Source organism: Marmota flaviventris, chromosome 1, assembly GCF_047511675.1.
Source record: "Marmota flaviventris isolate mMarFla1 chromosome 1, mMarFla1.hap1, whole genome shotgun sequence".
NCBI classification, from domain to species: Eukaryota; Metazoa; Chordata; class Mammalia; order Rodentia; family Sciuridae; genus Marmota; species Marmota flaviventris.
In genome coordinates, this window is record NC_092498.1 from 216,520,254 (window position 1) to 216,533,061 (window position 12,808).

The 12,808-nt window shown below is 51.9% G+C and overlaps 1 protein-coding gene across 1 annotated transcript; it reads left to right on the plus strand.

The window, feature by feature from the left end:
* The first annotated feature begins 1,501 nt into the window (after nucleotides 1–1,501).
* Sh2d3a (SH2 domain containing 3A) lies at nucleotides 1,502–12,795 on the plus strand. Its single transcript, XM_027952686.2, has 11 exons — nucleotides 1,502–1,571; nucleotides 3,923–4,037; nucleotides 5,391–5,527; nucleotides 6,809–7,158; nucleotides 7,490–7,566; nucleotides 9,156–9,646; nucleotides 9,759–9,874; nucleotides 10,092–10,266; nucleotides 10,349–10,460; nucleotides 10,983–11,168; nucleotides 11,919–12,795. The coding sequence occupies exons 3-11, from the start codon at nucleotides 5,453–5,455 to the stop codon at nucleotides 12,077–12,079; spliced, it is 1,743 nt and encodes a 580-aa protein (XP_027808487.2). The 5' UTR covers nucleotides 1,502–1,571; nucleotides 3,923–4,037; nucleotides 5,391–5,452; the 3' UTR covers nucleotides 12,080–12,795.
* Nucleotides 12,796–12,808: the final 13 nt, after the last annotated feature.

Below are 12,808 nucleotides of genomic sequence, written 5' to 3' on the forward strand. Positions count from 1 at the left end.
TTATTCTCTTAAAAAGACAAGTATAACGACTATGTACACAAAATTGACATGGTGATAGGTATAGTAAGTCGTGCAGATATGAATTAAAGCATACTGCATGCTACACCTTTTATAGAAGGGACTGGTTCACCTGCAGATTTGCGAATCCTCGGGGGGTCTTGAAACACTCCCCGCAGTACTGAGAGATGATTGTGCTTATTTCTTCATTGTCTACTTGAGAATATGTGACTCTTTGCTTGCTGACCCTTCCCCCATCTAGCACTCAGCACAAATACGAGCTCCATAAATATCCGTTGGCTGTATTAATAAATGATCGAAAGCTCTCTTGTCTCCGCCTTTCGTTTATTCCAAATTCTTTCTCACCATGGCCATGGCCACCACCCAAATAGAAGCTACTATCATCCTGTCCTTAGGGACTTGGAGAGTGCCATTCATTAATCCGTTCGTTTAGCCCTTCTCTTATCACCAGCTGAAATCATCTTCAGTGAGAGAACTATCTCACCCCATTCACCCCACCAGCACCCCCCTGCCCTCTCCATATGACTCGGCTCCTCCACTCCACGCGGGTCCCCAGGGGGCATGGGTGCTTTGGGCCAACCTGGGTTGAAAGGGAGCTGCCGGGTTCTAATTCTTACAACCACTAGGAGGCGCTAGACTCCGTCCCTGCAGGGGCCCCTGGCCCTCTCACTACCCAAACCGCTCCGGAACCTGGAGACTTTCCTGTTATTGGTGGGGGTGGAAGGCAGAGGAGGGGAACTCTACCTGGAAATTCCCAATTTTGTGATCCTACAGACAGCAAAACTTTCATCCCCAAGAATGCTTGGCTTTCTATGCGTCCGTTTTCTCCTCTGTAAAATGGGTCACCATTTACTTTCCCTGCAGTCTCAATTATCGTGGAGATCAGAGACAGTGGGGCTGCAAAGATGAAAGCCTTCCACGCCTCCGGATTTGAATTCCGTCTCGACCACTCACACACAGGACAATCTGGACAAATGTCTTCGCTCCCCTGTGCCTCAGCGTCTGCATCAAAAATTTGGGAACCTACCTCCCCCATCGAGTGACCTACTGAAACTGAAATATTTTGAGGTAGGTCAGGCAAGCCGAAGTCTCGGTATACAGTAAGTGCTCAGTAAAAGTCGTGGTGGCTACTGCTTTCAAGACTTATTATGAACCGTCGAAAACTTACACTTTGAGCCTTTAATAGGGTGGGCAGAGCGGCCTCTCTTGCCCACCCCCCACTTTCTCCACTCGTCCCACCACCTGGGCGCTTCCCCTCGTTTTGCCCCACAGTCCAGCCCGATTCCACGTGTGCTGTGTTTTCCCGGACGTCTCTCCACAAAACCTGTCACCCACGCGGGCTCCTTTCGGGAACCCCAAGGGGGCAGTCTGGAGGAAATGCACGCCTCTCTACGTCACAGCCGCGGCCACCCCCGGCCTCGGATAAGACCCAGACCGTGCGCCCCGCCCCTACCCGGAACCCTGGGGCTGGGGAAAGAAGCACCTCCCTCGGTCGCACAGGTCACCGGTGCACGGGTGCTCAGGGAGAGCCTGTTGGCAGCGGCGGGTCTAAGGTCTGTACATTTGAAAATCATTCTAGTGGCCTGAGAACGGTGTGTGCGCGCTGAGTGGGCGTGGTCAGTCGGAAGAAGGAGGGGCTACATTTGAGGGGGCGTGGCCATTGGGAGAAGGGATTAGCGGAGTTCCCAAGGAGGCGGGGTCTACCGGAAAGAAATACCTTCGAAAAGGGGCGTGGTTAGCAAAGAACCGATCTAGGGGCGGGGCAAGGACGAGGGGCGGGGTGGGAGCCTGGGAGGTTACGTTTGGAGGCGGGGCCCGGTCCAGTGGGGCGGGGTCTAAAGAGGACGTGGCCAGGTGGCCTGGCTAGGTTCCCACTAGGTGCGGTCTGGGAGGCTAAGCCTAGTTGCAGTGCGCAGGGAGGGACCTGGAGCCGCTCATCCTCCTTAGACCTTCACGGATCCGGCCTAGGTAAGCCGGAGGCCCTGGACAGATCCAGGACTAGGGAATTTGGAGATGGAGAATCTTCTCATTCCAGGTACCGGCTTGCAGGGGGGATCTGGGGGCCTGTCCATGCGCGTCTGCGTGGACTAGAGAGGGCATCCAGTGAGCAAGCGAGTGGGTCGCTGGGCGTCACACGTGTCGGTGTAGCTGGGCGTACCTGCATGCGCTCTTCTGTGTTTCCTGTGCAACCCAGGAATCCTCTGATTCCACTTTCGCTGGAGCGATCCCAGATCGGTCGCTCCACTTCTTCGCTTAAAACCCTTCCAAGGCTCCCATTTCATCGCACTGAGATTAAAATCCGGGTCGCACCAGCTCCTGCGCGGTCTCTCCCCGCAGGTCTCTCCCCGCCGGTCTCTCCCTGACCTTCTCGATTTCCACTCCGTTCCTTGCTCGATGCATTGCAGCCACATCAGCTCCTCCAGGGTGTGAAGTGTAAAAATAAAGATTCATCTCACTGCCAGGTCTTTGCACTTGCTGTACCTGCCACCCGGACGACTCCATATCTTTGCAGTGCTGCCTCCTTCTGTCCTGTGGTCTCAGCTCCTATGTCATCAACTCCTGGAAAAGGCCTTCCTGACTTTGCTGCTTAAAGCAACCTGCCCCCTCCAGCCTTCTTTATCACATCTTCCTGTTTTATCACCCACATTGATTTCTCTTAGAAATTATCTTCGTTCATTGTTTTCCTGATGTGTCTTACCTATCAGTCTTTGTACTCTGGAGGGGAAGGCAGGGATTTGATCTCAGCATCTCCAGGGTCTAGAGAGGGCAAAGTGCACACTGAGTGCTCAATATCATCAGTGTTTGCTCAATTCAAATGTAAGACCCCAGAGCCCTTAGCCCCCCTGTGTGGGTGTTGTGTGTGCTTGTGGCTGTCTCCTATATGTGGTGGCACTCCTGAGCTCAGCCCCTTTCCCGGTTCTACCCCCTTTCTCTCTCCCCCACCACCCAAATAAATTATCTGAAAGGCAGGAGGATGATTTAGTTGGACTTTGAACTGACCTGTGCCCACCTTGAAATCCCCAAAGTAACCTTGACTTGCCGTGATCCACCTCCACTCCCACTAAGGGGGGGCCTGAGGCAGAGGAGTTTGGAATTGGGAAAGAGAAGACCAAGGCCACAGAGCCTAGCCCATCTGACAAACAGGAAGTGGGCAGGTATTCAGAACACACCTGGCTTCAGGTATGCAGTGCCTGGAGCCAGCTCCCAGCCCAGCTGCCCTCCCCTAAAGCTGGCCAAGACTGATCTGGAAACTTCCTGCCCCTTCCTGGCCCACAGACCTCTGACTCAGGAAGCAGGAATCAGACCCCTCTGAGGCATTCACATGATGTTGAGGAGTGGGGGGATTAAGAAATAGACGCCCTTCCCTCCCACCCAAGGCAATTTTATCTCCCAACATTTGAGACACACTGGCCCAGGGGCCTGTGGAATGATTCTGAAGCTCCCAGAATGCCTTAGAACGAAGGAATGGATGGGCTCCAAAACACAAGAAGAAACTGCAAACACAAAATTGCTACTCACTGATATTTCTCCAAATGTGTCCTTGCATTTAAAAAGTGCATGGGGAGTAGATCAGTAGTAGAGCGCTTGCCTGGCATGTGCAAGGCCCTGACCTCCATCCCCAGCATTGGGGAAAAAAATGCTAAAAAGAGAAAAATAGCATCACATGCTAAAGGGATAAGTTAGATCATCTCACATCCTGAGAAACCCCAGGACCACTGCCCCAAAACAGTGCATGTTTGTAAATTCATCCCCCTTCAGGGTTTTCCACCCAGAGAGCCACCTGGTGGATACCCTCAAAATTCTCCCGGTCCTTACTGAATGAGACCTCCCTGTCTACCTGTGGAAACTTCATCCTGCCTTCTGAACCTGCATCACATCCCACCTGGGTTTGTCTTTCCACCAGGTACTCCGTGACATCCTCCACCAAGGACAGGGGTTCCCATCTCTTTTGTCCACTTTGGGGGTCCAGTTCCTGGAACAGCACTTGGCACTGACACACAGGACACTTCAGTGACTCGGTGAATTAAAAAAAAAATTTCCCCATGCTGGGTGGGGATGGAGCCTGGAGACTTGTGCATGCCATCACCAAGCTGCACCCCCAGCCCCGTGAATCAAGTTTCTATGAAATGTGGTGGTATACAACAGCTTCATTTTTTTCACTTCAGAAAGATCATTTTCCATCAAGTGTGGGGGCTACGCCTGATCCCAGCTGTTTGGGAGGCCGAAGCAGGAGGATCCCAAGTCTGAGGCCAGCCTGAACAACTTAGCAAGACCCTCTCAAAACAAAAATAAAAGGGCTGGGAATGTAGCTCAGTGGCAGAATGCACCTGGGTTCAATCCCCAGTATTGAAAAAAAGTTATGTTCCATTTGAGAGTAATGCTTATGTTACATCTTCTCTCTTTGCACGAATTCCATAGATGCATGACTACTTCCCTGGAACTACAGAACTCCAAATTAAAGAAGTTACTTGAGGCAGACATTATATCATACAAAGTTATTAGTAGACAGAACTTATATATATATATATATATATATATATATATAAATTTTATATATATGTTTTAAATATGTTATATATAATAAATTTTATATATAATATGTAAACATAAAATATAACACATGATGTAATATTATGCCTAACATACAGATGTTATATATTACAATAATACAATGTATTATATAATACATAAATATATAATAGATACAATACATATTCAGAAATATATATATTTTTTTGAGAGAGAGAATTTTTTAATATTTATTTTTTAGTTTTCGGCGGACACAATATCTTTATTTGTACGTGGTGCTGAGGATCAAACTCAGGGCCATGAGCATGCCAGGCGAGCGCACTACCGCTTGAGCCACATCCCCAGCCCCAGAAATATATTTTATGTAATTCTATTTTTACATAATATTAAACATTTAGAAGTAAATTTATGTAATGTTTATTTATAAATAGAATACATGAAACGTAAGTTACTCAAATCAGATTTTTATATACAACATATGTATATTAGTTTATTTTTATGTAATAAATACTAAACATAAATTTATTTATTTATATATAAAATTATATAATCTTGGGCCAGGGATATAGCTCAGTAATATAGCATGTATTTTGCATGCATAAGGCCCTGGATTCAATGCCCAGCAAAAATTATGTGTGTGTGTGTGTGTGTGTGTGTGTAAAATCCAGTTATAAGTAGTTTGTTTAATTTAGAACAGAATAGATGTATGATATATATCATGGGTATTTACATTATACACACACACACACACACGTATATCTCATTACACAGTTGTACTTCAAGATATGATAGAATGTGGACTGTCATCTCCAAAAGCAGGGCTCATTATTTTCATTCTGCAGATGTAGAAGACCAAGCCTTGTTGAAAGTACAGAGCTCAACCCTGGCACCCTCTGCCCTCAAGATGTCCATGCAGGGGCCACAGAATGGAGAGGACCTCAACCACCAACCCTGGTACCATGGACTCCTATCCCGCCAGGTACCACTTCTGCAGGGTCTCAGCACTATCTGATGGGGAATCTCTCCCACCCTCCACTCAGGGACTTAGTGCTCAGGTTTGTTGGGACTGGTGGCAGGGGCACTGTTATCTGTCATGAAGCTTGGCTGGCTGTGCACTATCACTTTCTTTATTTCAGTTTTCACCATCTTGGGATCATGTTGAGGAGGATAGTGATGAAGACTGAAGAGGGTCTTAATGCCCCCCCCATCAGTTCTCTATCTCTCCCTTGGAGCCCTGTCTCTCTCCTGGCATCTCCCTTTCAGTGCAAGGCTCCCCACCTCCAACTCGGTGTCACATCCCCAGGAGGCCTGGGACTCTGAATGTCCAATGAGATTCTGGGAGATTTTTGGTTTTTAACCCCCCCTCCTGGAGCCAGACATCCTGGGTTCAAATCCCAGTACTCTGACATGTACATTCTATGTGATCTTGGGCAAGTTATTTGACCTTCCTGGGCCTGAGTTTCTCCATCTTGAGCATGGTCATAATAAAACGTCCCACTTAGCCTTGTTACAAGGACTTGGTGAGTTAATACCATTTACACCAAAAGCAGTGCCAGACCCAGAGGAAGGGTTGTACATGTGTCATGTATTTATTCCTCTGTCTTCAGCTTCCTCTCCAGCTCCACTTTGCCTCTCCCAGGGGTCCTGGCCCTCCCACCTTATTTTGACACCAGCCACCACAGTTAGCATAAGATTGCTTGGAAATGTATAAAGGAGAGGTTTAGGGGGACGGTGATCTGTAAGGATCCAGCGAACCGCTTTTCTTGAAGCCACATTTGCATGGCAAGCCCAGGGCATTCACCAAGTTTGAAGTTGCATGGGTCAGCTGGCTACACCAGAGTCTCAAGATGTCATCAGTTAAGAACAATCAACACTGTGAACTTGTTCATGTTGGTTGTTGAAGAGGGGGTACATGGAGCTCCATGAATCGGTCAGGACCCAAACCCATCCGGTGGCTTCCCCTTCCTCTAGCAAGGTTTTACCAGTCAGGTCTGAACATTCCCCACAGAACTTCTGCCCACGTCCCATTGGCCCGCTCTTGCCACATGATGCTGGGCGCAGGGGAGCCTGGGAAATGTAGTTCAGTTGTGTGCCCACCATAAAAGGGGAAATGGTTTGATGTGAAACTACCCAATCTCTGCCTGGCACAGAAATTTCACGGGGGTGGCTTTCTGTGGTGGAGAACTGAAGGGAAGGCGTCACTGTTGACGACTGGTCTGGACTCATTCCTAAAACCCTGCCACCTGCCCTCCATCCTCAGAAGGCCGAAGCTCTTCTTCTGCAAGATGGCGACTTCCTGGTCCGTGCCTCTGGGTCCCGTGGGGGCCACCCTGTGATCTCCTGCCGCTGGCGGGGCTCCGTTCTGCATTTCGAGGTGTTTCGTGTGGTCATGCGCCCCCGGCCAGGCCGACCAGCAGCTCTCTTTCAGTTGGAGGACGAGAGGTTCCCCAGCATGCCTGCCCTGGTTCTCAGTTACGTGACCGGCTGCCGCCCGCTGTCCCGGGCCACAGGGGCTGTGGCCTCCAGGCCTGTGATTCGGCAGGGGCCTCTGCGGCGCAGCTTTAGCGAAGATATACTTATGGACTGCCCAGTCCGCACAGAACATTTCAGGTACTCGCAGTCTCTCTGCTTCTTTGACAACCCCCAACATCCTCCAGGTTTCTCCCTCTCACTTTTGTGGGGGTCGGTCCTGAGCATTGTGGGAAGTTGGGCAACATCCCTGTCTTCTCCCTCCTGGAGGCCAGTAGAAACCCTGCCCTCTCTCCCTTGCTAAATATAATAACTAAGATGTCTTCACCGGTTGCCCGTGTCCTCTGGAGGTAGGTCACCTTGCTGGTCCAGAAGCATAGTTACAGAGTGACTGGATGCAGCTTTTCCAGCATTGGCAGTGGCTGCCCTGCCTAGGCTGGGACTATAGTTCTCTCCTACCTCTGTCCTCCAGGGACAGGAAGTGGAGCAACAGTCAGCCTGCAGACTTGGAGCTCACAGGGGAGTCAAAAGAAGACCACTCTGGATCAGGTGAGTGTCATCCAGGGCAGCACATGGCTCACATTGGCTCTGCCATTCACCATCTGTGTAATCTAGGATGTGATTTAACCTCTTGGAGCCTCAACTTCTTGTTCTGGTGAATGGAGACAATAATGCCCCCAGTGTTGTCACCTACTTTGTAGGTGCTTAAAAATATGTATTTGTGATTATGCCAAGAAACTACATGTTCTTTCCATGGCTGACCTTTCTGACCATTCTTGTCAAATACCCTCTTCAGCGTAGATGATCCTCCTTTCACTTCCTGGAACCTCCCAGGCTAGTTATGGCTTCAGGACCTTTGTACTTGCTGTTCTCACCATTGACAGGATCATTCCTATTTCCCTAACCTTTTTTTGACTGGCCCCTTCTCATTCAACCCCAGTGCCTCAAAGTGGCTGACCATGACCATCTTATCTAAAGGAGGGCTTGCCCTCATGACCCCTCATTTCCTGTTTGTCCTGTTTCCTCCCCCCATATTCAACATGAGCCCTCACCATATGCCAGGCTCTGCCCTGAGTGCTAAGGTACATCAATGAGTAAAAAATCCCAAGATTACCACCCAAGAGGGTCCATGTTCTGTTAGAGAACAATGGACCATGAACCACAAAGATAAGTCCACTGTGTATGCTTTGGGATAAAAATTAAAAGTAGTAAGGGTAATTGGATGTGTAGGGATGGAGGTAGATTTTGCACCTTTAAGTAATTGTCAGGAAAGGCTCCACTGAGAAAGATTTGAGGGACAGGACAGGAAGGAAAAGTGTGGATGACTGGGGTTGAAAGTGACCCAGACAGAGAAATAGGCCATGCAAAGGCCCTGAGGTCAGAACAAGAGCTTGAACTGTTCCTTCAAACAAAGGAGATGAGTGAGCTGAACAGTAGGAATAGGGAAAGGTCAGAGAGATCTTGGGGTTGAGATGATGAGGACTTCCTCAGCCACTGTATCAGAACTTTGACTCCTGGAGTGAGCTGGGACCCTTGGGGAGGCTTGGAGCCCCCTAGAACAAAGCATTTTAAAATGCTTGGAAAATGCAGTCTCCTAAAATTCTTGGTATCATTTTAAGTACTAATAACCCCAGAGGTCAACATGCCACAAACTCACAAGGCATCATTTGGAAGTTTAATAAGTTCATTTTTTGACACTTGTGTAGTTTTTTGAATTTTGAATAATATATTTTTATTTTTCATTTTGTTCAGTCCATGCTTACCATCTTCAATCACAAGGGCAAAAATGAAAAACTCAGATTTAAAATGTGGGGGCTTGGGTATGGTTCAGTGGTAGACATTTGCCCAGTACACGTGAGGCCCTGGGTTCCATTCCCAGGGCCCTACCCCCCCCCCCCCAAAAAAAAAGAGAAATGAAAAAGTTAAATGTAGTTTTCAAACTATTGGTAAGTGTGGGTGGCCTTTATACTGGAGAAGTTGTTAAGGTACAAAACTGCACCCCAAGTCAGGCTGGGATACTGTGTTATCCACTGAATGAGCAGATGAATCAGAAGGAAATCATGAATCTCCCACCTGCCCCCACCTTACCAGCTATTCTCTCAGTGCACTCCCATCATCCCCTCTTGTATGATCCCCAGGAACCTCTACTATGCCGGTATCTGCCCTGCTCCGGACAGGCAGTGACCCCGTGTTGCCCAAGGCCCCCGCTCCCCTGGGGACTATTGCTGACAATCTCAGAGCCTCCGATGGCCAACTTCATGCTAAGGCACCAACCAAGCCCCTCCGGACACCCTCACTGGCGCTTACTGATGCCTCTGGAAGACCCTCGACCTACTGTGAGCTGGTGCCCCGCGTGCCCAGTGCCCAGAGAATGCCTCCTGGCCAAAGCTGTTTGGAGCCAGAGTCACCATGGTGGGAGGCGGAGGAGGAGGAGGAAATGGTGAAGGAGGACAAATGTTTTGCAAGACCACAGAACGAGGTCTCCTTTTGCCCCCCTGATACCCGATCTTGCCTGCTGGGTCCCCAGAATCGGCCCCTGGACCCCAACGTCTTGTGTATTCTCCGTGGTTTGTTCCTGGATCACCATCCTGAGAGCACCGCCCTCCACTTGCTATTGGTGGACTGCCAGGTGAATCACCTGCACCCCCCCCCCCCCACCGCCGGGGCGGGCTGAAGCCAGGCAGGGCCCAATCGCACCTATACTAGCTTCATGGACCTGACCTCCCAATTCCCTCCCGAAGGCTGCGGGCCTCCTAGGAGTGACCAAATTTCAGCGAGCTGCCATGGGCGTCGCTTCGGGCCTGGAACTGCTCACGCTTCCCCATGGGCATCGCTTGAGGCTGGAACTGCTGGAGAGGTGATTCATCGACCTGGAACCTTGCTCCTGGAGGGGAAGTGGGTACGGGGGAGGTGCCCTGCACTTGCTGAGGGGAGCGTTTCCCAGGCTCTCCAAACATTTCCCTATTCACGGCCTCCCAGGGGGGAACAGGTGGGCAGTGCCACCTCCAATCCCACTCTCCCACGCATTACAAACCTCCCTACTGCCCCCAGACCCTTGTTCTCTGCCTCCGCAGGCTAGAGACACTGGCCCTGGCGGGGGCGCTGGCGGTGCTGGGCTGCTCTGGACCGCTGGAGGAGCGCGCAGCCGCACTGAGAGGCCTGGTGGAACTGGCATTGGCGTTGCGGCCAGGGGCAGCAGGGGACCTGCCCGGGCTGGCTGCGGTCATGGGAGCCCTTCTCATGCCACAGGTGTGTGGGAAACGGATGAGGAGGTAGCTGTAGCGCAGGTAATGAAACGGGAGAGGAGGCAGGCTCGGGTCTCTTTGCTTAGGTGTCCCGGCTGGAACATACGTGGCGCCACCTCCGACGGAGCCACACAGAGATTGCGCTGGCCTTCGAGCAGGAGCTGAAGCCGCTGATGCGGGCGCTGGATGAGGGAACGGGTAAGTGACTGTCTGGGATTAGTCGTCTCGCGGAGCTGGGGACCAACTTTAACTGGAACCTCAGCTCAGCCCTAGGCCCCGCCCCTACCCTAGACTCCTCCCCTGTGTCCTAGACCCCGCCCCCTGGGCGAGACTGGGTCCTAGCCTTATCTTAGGCCCCGCCTCATTGGGGCTTCGGCCCTAAGCCCCGCCCCTGCCCCAAGTGTGGAGTGCTAGGTTCAATTCTATGTGTCTGTCCCCAAGCCTTGTCCTGTCTTGGATCCCATCTTGGTCCCGTGTTGCATTCTATTTCGGTCCTAGACCCGGTCCCCCTCACCATCGGCCCCGCCTTCCACACTAGGCTCGGTCCCGGGCCCATAGCCTCGGCCCTGTCCTAAGCCCCGCCTTGCCCTCGACCACGCCCTTGACCCAGTCGGGCTCCGTAAAGCCCCGTAAAGCCCAGCTCTGGCTTCTTTCCTAGGCTCCACCCAACCCTAAACCCACACACCGCCCAAACCCAGATCAGACCCTTCCCCTCCATAGGACCCTGCGACCCCGGCGAGGTGGCGCTGCCGCACTGGGCGCCCGCGGTGCGCCTGCTGGAGGGCGAGGAGCTTGCGGGGCCGCTGGAGGAGGGCTGCGAGCGGCTGCTGCGGACCCTGCACGGCGCGCGTCAGATGGCCGGCGACGCGCCCAAGTTCCGCAAGGCGGCTGCCCAGCGCCTGCGAGGTGAGTGCTCGCTCTGCGCCTGGCCGCCAGGGGTCCTGACATCAGGGACACCCCTCAGAGTCTCAGTTGGATGCCTCCAACCCCACCTGTCCCAGGACAGGAGCGGGAGTTTGCACCCCAAGCTTGCACACCATTGACCAGTATTGACGGGAACGCCAAGAATGGCCTCGGCTCCGAAAGGGGCGGCCCCGCCTCTCCGAGCCACACCCACGGGGTCCCATTCCCAGTCTCCCACCTGGGACTACCAGGCCTCCGGGGACTCTCGACCCCCAAGAACGCCCAGCTTCCTTCAAAAGGACTCAGTTCTTCCACCTGGTAGAACGCTCACTGCGCTCAGAGCCACCACTCCCTGCTATCCTGGGTTCCTCATCTGGACCATTCCCGCCTTCAAGGGTGACCTTCGCCCTTCCCTCTCTTAAGGTGGCCAACCTACCCTCAAGCTTGCAATGCAAGATGGCTCTGACCTCAAATTGCCTCAGGGGCGGCCCCAAGGTGGGGCTCCCTGAATCTTGTATTTGAAATAGGCCATCCCCAGGAGCCCTGGCTGAATGAGCCTCTGAAAAGCCACCCCTCGGTCCTGCAAAGTAGAGGATCCCCTTCCCTACTAACCCCGCCCAGTTGCCCCACATACTGGGGCAGAGTCCTTTTGCTTGGTCCGAAGTCTCAAGGTGAAAAACAACGATTCGGGGTGCGGGAGGGGCGAGGCGGCCTTCCGGGCCCCACCCCCAGCCCACCTGACCCACTTTCCAGGATTCCAGCCTAACCCGGATCTGAGGGAGGCCCTGACCACTGGTTTCATGCGGAGGCTGCTCTGGGGGAGCCGGGGCGCCAGTGCGCCCCTAGCAGAACGCCTGGAGAAGTTCCAACATGTGCTTAGCATCCTGTCGCAGTGTCTAGAGCCTGACCACTAAGACAAGAGACACCCTTCTTTACACCAGGACCCCAAACTTCCAGGGACCTCCAAGGAGACCAAGAAAGTTGCCCCAGGCGCCTCACAGCCTTGAGCAGTGGAAACTGGCTCCAGGCCTCACAAAAGGAGGCGATCAAAGTTTGCAAAAATGCACAAGGATCCTGGGGGTGGGGGGGTAGCAGCCTCCTGCCTCACCCTAGGTAAACTGGAGGCCATGCTCCTGCCACACACATACACACCCCACAGTTGGGAACACCCAGAAAGCAGTGCCCGGTGGTGAACATGTGGCTTTTCTTGGTAAGAGAACTTGCAGATTTAGTATCAGGAGTTCAAATTCGACTGTACTTCTGAAAAGCTGTGTGACTTTCAGCAGATCATTTCACTTCTCTGTGCTGACCTTCAACACAAAAGTGAAACCATGTGCTTTCTAGGGTTTGTGGCTGAGATGAAAACTTAATGTTCAGATCAGATCATGGTGGAGAGTGCCTGGCACACAGCAGGTACTCAATAAACCCTACCCATTCTCAGTAAGCTACAGTGCACAGGAAGGAATGAAGTTTGGTATCTTTCTTCCTCTACTGGAGTGACAAGCACCCACTGACTTAAAGCCAACTCCCATTAAGGGGCAGGGTTTGTCAAAGGTGTGCTCAAGTTCACCTCCCCTTCCTCATTCCTTGTGTGGCCAGGAGGGTGGCACTGGAGGATCCGGCCCCATATCTAATCCTCTAAC

Coding starts and splice junctions, on each gene's coding strand:
- Sh2d3a (XM_027952686.2), top strand. CDS start 5,453: ATGTCCATGCAGGGGCCACAGAATGGAGAGGACCTCAACCACCAACCC. Junction 9,647..9,758: donor TGCTATTGGTGGACTGCCAG/GTGAATCACCTG, acceptor TCCCTCCCGAAG/GCTGCGGGCCTCCTAGGAGT. Junction 11,169..11,918: donor GGCTGCCCAGCGCCTGCGAG/GTGAGTGCTCGC, acceptor CCCACTTTCCAG/GATTCCAGCCTAACCCGGAT.